Source organism: Salmo salar, chromosome ssa16 (genome assembly GCF_905237065.1).
Source record: "Salmo salar chromosome ssa16, Ssal_v3.1, whole genome shotgun sequence".
In the NCBI taxonomy this organism is placed as follows: Eukaryota; Metazoa; Chordata; class Actinopteri; order Salmoniformes; family Salmonidae; genus Salmo; species Salmo salar.
In genome coordinates, this window is record NC_059457.1 from 96312411 (window position 1) to 96320575 (window position 8165).

The 8165-nt window shown below is 49.7% G+C and overlaps 2 protein-coding genes across 2 annotated transcripts in view; both read left to right on the forward strand.

Annotated features, from left to right (window-relative positions):
• Positions 1-301: 301 nt before the first annotated feature.
• LOC123727741 (paternally-expressed gene 3 protein-like) lies at positions 302-4994 on the forward strand. The gene is made up of 3 exons (XM_045696745.1): positions 302-2177; positions 2219-2708; positions 4457-4994. Exons 1-3 carry the CDS (start codon positions 302-304, stop codon positions 4992-4994), a joined length of 2904 nt encoding a protein of 967 aa, XP_045552701.1.
• LOC106591870 (bone morphogenetic protein receptor type-2) overlaps positions 4344-8165 on the forward strand; it is an 81516-nt gene continuing 77694 nt past the window's right edge. The window contains 1 exon segment of the mRNA XM_045698445.1: positions 4344-5642. Within this exon segment, the coding sequence (XP_045554401.1) occupies positions 5552-5642 (91 nt within the window). The 5' untranslated portion in view covers positions 4344-5551.

Genomic DNA, 8165 nt, shown 5'->3' on the forward strand with positions numbered 1-8165 from the left:
CAGGAGAAACAGACAGGTTTCAGCTGGGTCAGGAGAAACAGACAGGTCTCAGCTGGGTCAGGAGAAACAGACAGGTTTCAGCTGGGTCAGGAGAAACAGACAGGTCTCAGCTGGGTCAGGAGAAACAGACAGGTCTCAGCTGGGTCAGGAGAAACAGACAGGTCTCAGCTGGGTCAGGAGAAACAGACAGGTTTCAGCTGGGTCAGGAGAGGAGAAACAGACAGGTGTAGGTCTGAGATCAGATCAAGAGAGGAGCAACTCTGAGCTAAAACAGACCGAATCGAGTACCTTGAATCCAATGATGAAAAGGCTGAGTGTGTCCAGGACAGTCAGACACACTACCCCGAGTACGCTGCAGAACAGACACACTACCCCGAGTACCCTGCAGAACAGACACACTACCCCGAGTACCCTGCAGAACAGACACACTACCCTGAGTACCCTGCAGAACAGACACACTACCCCGAGTAGACCTGCAGAACAGACACACTACCCCGAGTACCCTGCAGAACAGACACACTACCCCGAGTACGCTGCAGAACAGACACACTACCCCGAGTACCCTGCAGAACAGACACACTACCCCGAGTACCCTGCAGAACAGACACACTACCCCGAGTACCCTGCAGAACAGACACACTACCCCGAGTACCCTGCAGAACAGACACACTACCCCGAGTACGCTGCAGAACAGACACACTACCCCGAGTACCCTGCAGAACAGACACACTACCCCGAGTACCCTGCAGAACAGACACACTACCCCGAGTACCCTGCAGAACAGACACACTACCCCGAGTACGCTGCAGAACAGACACACTACCCCGAGTACCCTGCAGAACAGACACACTACCCCGAGTACCCTGCAGAACAGACACACTACCCCGAGTACGCTGCAGAACAGACACACTACCCCGAGTACCCTGCAGAACAGACACACTACCCCGAGTACCCTGCAGAACAGACACACTACCCCGAGTACCCTGCAGAACAGACACACTACCCCGAGTACCCTGCAGAACAGACACACTACCCCGAGTACCCTGCAGAACAGACACACTACCCCGAGTACCCTGCAGAACAGACACACTACCCCGAGTACCCTGCAGAACAGACACACTACCCCGAGTACCCTGCAGAACAGACACACTACCCCGAGTACCCTGCAGAACAGACACACTACCCCGAGTACCCTGCAGAACAGACACACTACCCCGAGTACCCTGCAGAACAGACACACTACCCCGAGTACCCTGCAGAACAGACACACTACCCCGAGTACGCTGCAGAACAGACACACTACCCCGAGTACGCTGCAGAACAGACACACTACCCGGAGTACCCTGCAGAACAGACACACTACCCCGAGTACCCTGCAGAACAGACACACTACCCCGAGTACCCTGCAGAAAAGACACACAACCCCGAGTACCCTGCAGAACAGACACACTACCCCGAGTACCCTGCAGAACAGACACACTACCCCGAGTACCCTGCAGAACAGACACACTACCCCGAGTACCCTGCAGAACAGACACACTACCCCGAGTACCCTGCAGAACAGACACACTACCCCGAGTACGCTGCAGAACAGACACACTACCCCGAGTACCCTGCAGAACAGACACACTACCCCGAGTACCCTGCAGAACAGACACACTACCCCGAGTACCCTGCAGAACAGACACACTACCCCGAGTACCCTGCAGAACAGACACACTACCCCGAGTACCCTGCAGAACAGACACACTACCCCGAGTACCCTGCAGAACAGACACACTACCCCGAGTACCCTGCAGAACAGACACACTACCCCGAGTACCCTGCAGAACAGACACACTACCCCGAGTACCCTGCAGAACAGACACACTACCCCGAGTACCCTGCAGAACAGACACACTACCCCGAGTACCCTGCAGAACAGACACACTACCCCGAGTACCCTGCAGAACAGACACACTACCCCGAGTACCCTGCAGAACAGACACACTACCCCGAGTACCCTGCAGAACAGACACACTACCCCGAGTACCCTGCAGAACAGACACACTACCCCGAGTACCCTGCAGAACAGACACACTACCCCGAGTACCCTGCAGAACAGACACACTACCCCGAGTACCCTGCAGAACAGACACACTACCCCGAGTACGCTGCAGAACAGACACACTACCCGAGTACCCTGCAGAACAGACACACTACCCCGAGTACCCTGCAGAACAGACACACTACCCCGAGTACCCTGCAGAACAGACACACAACCCCGAGTACCCTGCAGAACAGACACACTACCCCGAGTACCCTGCAGAACAGACACACTACCCCGAGTACCCTGCAGAACAGACACACTACCCCGAGTACCCTGCAGAACAGACACACTACCCCGAGTACCCTGCAGAACAGACACACTACCCCGAGTACGCTGCAGAACAGACACACTACCCCGAGTACCCTGCAGAACAGACACACTACCCCGAGTACCCTGCAGAACAGACACACTACCCCGAGTACCCTGCAGAACAGACACACTACCCCGAGTACCCTGCAGAACAGACACACTACCCCGAGTACCCTGCAGAACAGACACACTACCCCGAGTACCCTGCAGAACAGACACACTACCCCGAGTACCCTGCAGAACAGACACACTACCCCGAGTACCCTGCAGAACAGACACACTACCCCGAGTACCCACAGCCATCTGATCTGTAGCTACACCCCCCCCCCACTACCACTACTGACCATCCTACCAATCCTCGACTTCAGCGATGTCATTTACAAAATAGCCTCCAACACTCTACTCAACAAACTGGATGCAGTCTATCACAGTGCCATCCGTTTTGTCACCAAAGCCCCATATACTACCCACCACTGCGACCTGTACGCTCTCGTTGGCTGGTCCTACTCGTCGCCAAACCCACCGGCTCCAGGTCATCTACAAGACCCTGCTAGGTAAAGTTCCCCCTTATCTCAGCTCGCTGGTCACCATAGCAGCACCCACCTGTAGCACGCGCTCCAGCAGGTATATCTCTCTGGTCACCCCTAAAGCCAACACCTCCTTTGGCCGCCTTTCCTTCCAGTTCTCTGCTGCCAATGACTGGAACGAACTGCAAAAATCTCTGAAACTGGAAACACTTATCTCCCTCACTAACTTTAAGCACCAGCTGTCAGAGCAGCTCACAGATCACTGCACCTGTACATAGCCCATCTATAATTTAGCCCAAACAACTACCTCTTCCCCTACTGTATTTATTTATTTTGCTCCTTTGCACCCCATTATTTCTATTTCTACTTTGCACTTTCTTCCACTGCAAATCTACCATTCCAGTGTTTAATTGCTATATTGTATTTACTTTGCCACCATGGCCTATTTATTGCCTTTACCTCCCTTATCTCACCTCATTTGCTCACATTGTATATAGACTTATTTTCCTACTGTATTATTGACTGTATGTGTTGTTTTACTCCATGTGTAACTCTGTGTTGTTGTATGTGTCGAATTGCTATGCTTTATCTTGGCCAGGTCGCAGTTGTAAATGAGAACTTGTTCTCAACTAGCCTACCTGGTTAAATAAAGGACTTGTTCTCAACTAGCCTACCTGGTTAAATAAAGGTGAAATATATATATATATTTTTAAATGTACGGCAAGACCAAATCGGAAAGATAAGTAGGAGCAAGCCCATGTAATGCTTTGTAGGTTAGCAGTAAAACCTTGAAATCAGCCTCATCCTTAACAGGAAGCCAGTGTAGGGAGGCTAACACTGGAGTAATATGATCAAATATTATTGGTTCTAGTCAGGATTCTAGCAGCCGTATTTAGCCCTAACTGAAGTTTATTTAGTGCTTTATCCGGGTAGCCGGAAAGTAGAGCATTGCAGTAGTCCAGCCTAGAAGTAACAAAAGCATGGATTAATTTGTCTGCATCAACACATCACAACACTGGATCATGATGGGAAAATTCAAAAGAAAACGCAGAAACAAGCCACTAGGAAAATGCGACTCATATTCCAATATTGTTTTTGGCATGTTGTTACATGAGTTGATGTAACTGTGTGCGGGTCTTTCACCAGACATATTGCCATCTGATGGACAACTATATATATATTTCAGTAGAAGTGTTTTTCTGGACCTGCTGTCTGTAAGACATTTTACATTTTAGTCATTTAGCTGACGCTCTTATCCAGAGCGACTTACAGTAGTGAATACATTTCATACATTATTTTTTGTTTTTGTTTTGTACTGGCCCCCCGTGGGAATCGAACCCACAACCCTGGCGTTGCAAACACCATGCTGGCGTTGCAAACACCGTGCTCTACCAACTGAGTTATGTCCACAGGGTGGCGATACAGTTGAACAACAGCTTCCAGCAGGAATGTATTGTTGTAGTTAGCCCTGTCTGCAGATAGGGAGCTTCCAGTTCATCATCCACCCAAACAAATCCACCAAACCTGATAGTGGAGACACAACCAGGCGTTTCCCCCCGCCGCCGCCGTCCTGCCCGGAGCCTCGCTGTCTGGTGCCCTGTCCTGCCCGGAGCCTCGCTGTCTGCTGCCCTGCCCTGCCCGGAGCCTCGCTGTCCGGTGCCCTGCCCGGAGCCTCGCTGTCTGGTGCCCTGTCCTGCCCGGAGCCTCGCTGTCTGCTGCCCTGCCCTGCCCGGAGCCTCGCTGTCCGGTGCCCTGCCCGGAGCCTCGCTGTCTGGTGCCCTGTCCTGCCCGGAGCCTCGCTGTCCGGTGCCCTGCCCTGCTCTGCGCCTCACTGTCCGGTGCCTCGCTGCCCGGAGCCTCGCTGTCTGGTGCCCTGTCCTGCCCGGAGCCTCGCTGTCCGGTGCCCTGCCCTGCCCGGTGCCTCGCTGTCCGGTGCCTCGCTGTCCGGTGCCTCGCTGCCCGGAGCCTCGCTGCCCGGAGCCTCGCTGTCCGGTGCCCTGCCCTGCCCGGAGCCTCCACGGTCAATGCCAAATGCAGAAAGAGACGGCTATCCACCCCGACGGGACTAAAACCTATTTACTAAACCCCTGAATAGACCAAATAAACCCTGAATGGATGGACGTTGTTAAGACAAAGACCTATGGAATGGGAATAGTCAACATGGAATTTGGATTTGACGGACCTTTTTGTATATAATAAATACCTAACGTTAGCTAGCTAGCTAGCTTGGACGGTTAGCTATCAAAGGCTGCCTAACGTTAGCAAAGGAGCTAGCTAGCTAACGTTAGCTAGTTACCTTGAAAAGGGGGACAAAAAATACGGCAAAGTTGGACTTTGTAGGCATAAGACCGTCCCCCCCCCCCCCAAACAAGTTTATTTTAACATAGTTAGCTACCTGTAGTAACGCTACCAGTGTATTGTTAATGTTAGTGAGGTAATTTTCAGCTAACGTTGTGTTGGCTAACGTTAGCTAGCTGTTAGCAGGACAATCTGACGCCGTCTTCATCACTGATCATTTACTTTTCAATGTCTTCTTCCATACTGGACATTTCACTTCAACTTATTGAGCTGACGTGAAAGACATATAAATACATTAAGTTTTTTTGTTGGGAGTTAAATCAAAAAAATGTACAACAGAGTGAAGTCAATGGCGTTGCTGAAACAAATCACGATGCTGTCGTTGTGTCTGTACGGGATGGTCCTCCGTCCGGTAACCGGTGAGTAAACAACACTATGAGATAAAGGTTTCAACCTGTTGGACCCTGTTGTTGTTGTTGTCGAACCCTGTTGTTGTTGTTGGACCCTGTTGTTGTTGTTTGGACCCTGTTGTTGTTGTTTGAACCCTGTTGTTGTTGTTTGGACCCTGTTGTTGTTGTTTGGACCCTGTTGTTGTTGTCGAACCCTGTTGTTGTTGTCGAACCCTGTTGTTGTTGTTTGAACCCTGTTGTTGTTGTTTGGACCCTGTTGTTGTTGTTGGACCCTGTTGTTGTTGTTGGACCCTGTTGTTGTTGTTGGAACCCTGTTGTTGTTGTTTGGACCCTGTTGTTGTTGTCGGACCCTGTTGTTGTTTGGACCCTGTTGTTGTTGTTGGACCCTGTTGTTGTTGTTGTTGTTTGGACCCTGTTGTTGTTGTTGTTGGACCCTGTTGTTGTTGTTGGACCCTGTTGTTGTTGTTGGACCCTGTTGTTGTTGTTGTTGTTGGACCCTGTTGTTGTTGTTGGACCCTGTTTGTGTCTCTTCTGGATAGTTAACTAGTACAACAGTCCTATTAGCTGGGATACAGACAGTCCACTGGGGTCCATATCAGCTATACTGGTCTGTCTAGCTACAGGTTGTTCCACCACATCATCTGGATTTAAACAAAATACTTTTTATTACTGGGAGTTTACACGATAGGTTGTGTTTGATGTAGTACAGATACTTTTAGACTAACCTTAACTTGGCGATACAATCTTCATTCTCGATTCGGCCAAACGTATATATCTTCTAAAAAAAAAAATGTCCAGTTGCAGGCGGTCTATTTTATTTGAGAATATTCCCCATTATTAAAATAAATCAATATTTTTAAAAACTTTTTTTTGCTCCACGACACAATCTGGTCTATTTCAAATCTTGTTTCTTGCTTGAGACAGCTGTGTCCACCCCGACGGTGCTGCATGTCATAATAACACCTGGGGGTGTATTCATTACGAAACCATTTACTTCAAACGCTGTTGAGTCCCGTTCTGTTCTTAAACGGAAATCGTAGTTCAATCGTGTCTCTATATTAAAAAAATAAATAAACAAGCATATGTAAGAAGTTGGAAGGAACCCTGCAGACTTCCCTCCACTCTGGAGCGTAGTTATAATATATCATTTATAGTTGTGCAGCTTGGTGCCAAACACTTCGCAGACTGTTCAGATTGTAATCGCAACACGTGGAATCCATACAGTTAAAAATGAACTACACCTTTTCGTTTAAGAACCAACAGCTTTGATGTTACGTCGAAGAGGGTTTGGAGTCAACGGTTTCTGTTGCAAAAAAAAATGTTTTTTTAACTGAGAATTTTTCTAAATTCAAACTCTGCAACTGGACAGACATTTTAGACGATCTGTGTTTGGCCAAATCAAGAACGAAGATAGTATCGCCAAGTTAAAGTTGATCGTAAATTCTCTACTGCACCAAACAGTAGCTATCCTGTAATCCCGGTAACGGAAACCAAAACATCTTTGGTTAAATTGCATTATTATCTGGTGTAACAATCTGCTATTGTAGACCTACAGGACACCCTGTGTTCTCCTAATGGGTTGGATGTAGAAACATACTAGGAGTGTCTTCCCTGCTCTAGACTTTGGGTTGATGCCCAGCTTCTGAAACACCTTGACAGATAAGAGAGAGAGGAGAGAGTGGATGGGAAAGAGAGAGAGAGAGAGACCGAGAGAGTGGATGGGAAAGAGAGAGAGAGAGAGACCGAGAGAGTGGATGGGAAAGAGAGAGAGAGAGAGACCGAGAGAGTGGATGGGAAAGAGAGAGAGAGAGAGACCGAGAGGGAGAGAGTGGATGGGAAAGAGAGAGAGAGAGAGACCGAGAGGGTAGATGGGAAAGAGAGAGAGAGAGAGACCGAGAGGGTAGATGGGAAAGAGAGAGAGAGAGAGACCGAGAGGGTAGATGGGAAAGAGAGAGAGAGAGAGACCGAGAGGGTAGATGGGAAAGAGAGAGAGAGAGAGAGAGACCGAGAGGGTAGATGGGAAAGAGAGAGAGACCGAGAGGGTGGATGGGAAAGAGAGAGAGAGAGAGACCGAGAGAGAGAGAGTGGATGGGAAAGAGAGAGAGAGACCGAGAGGGAGAGAGTGGATGGGAAAGAGAGAGAGAGAGAGAGAGACCGAGAGGGTAGATGGGAAAGAGAGAGAGAGAGAGAGACCGAGAGGGTAGATGGGAAAGAGAGAGAGAGAGAGAGAGAGAGAGAGACCGAGAGGGTGGATGGGAAAGAGAGAGAGAGAGAGACCGAGAGAGTGGATGGGAAAGAGAGAGAGAGAGAGAGACCGAGAGGGAGAGAGTGGATGGGAAAGAGAGCGAGAGAGAGACCGAGAGAGTGGATGGGAAAGAGAGAGAGAGAGAGACCGAGAGGGAGAGAGTGGATGGGAAAGAGAGAGAGAGAGAGACCGAGAGGGTAGATGGGAAAGAGAGAGAGAGAGAGAGAGAGAGACCGAGAGGGTAGATGGGAAAGAGAGAGAGAGAGAGAGAGACCGAGAGGGAGAGA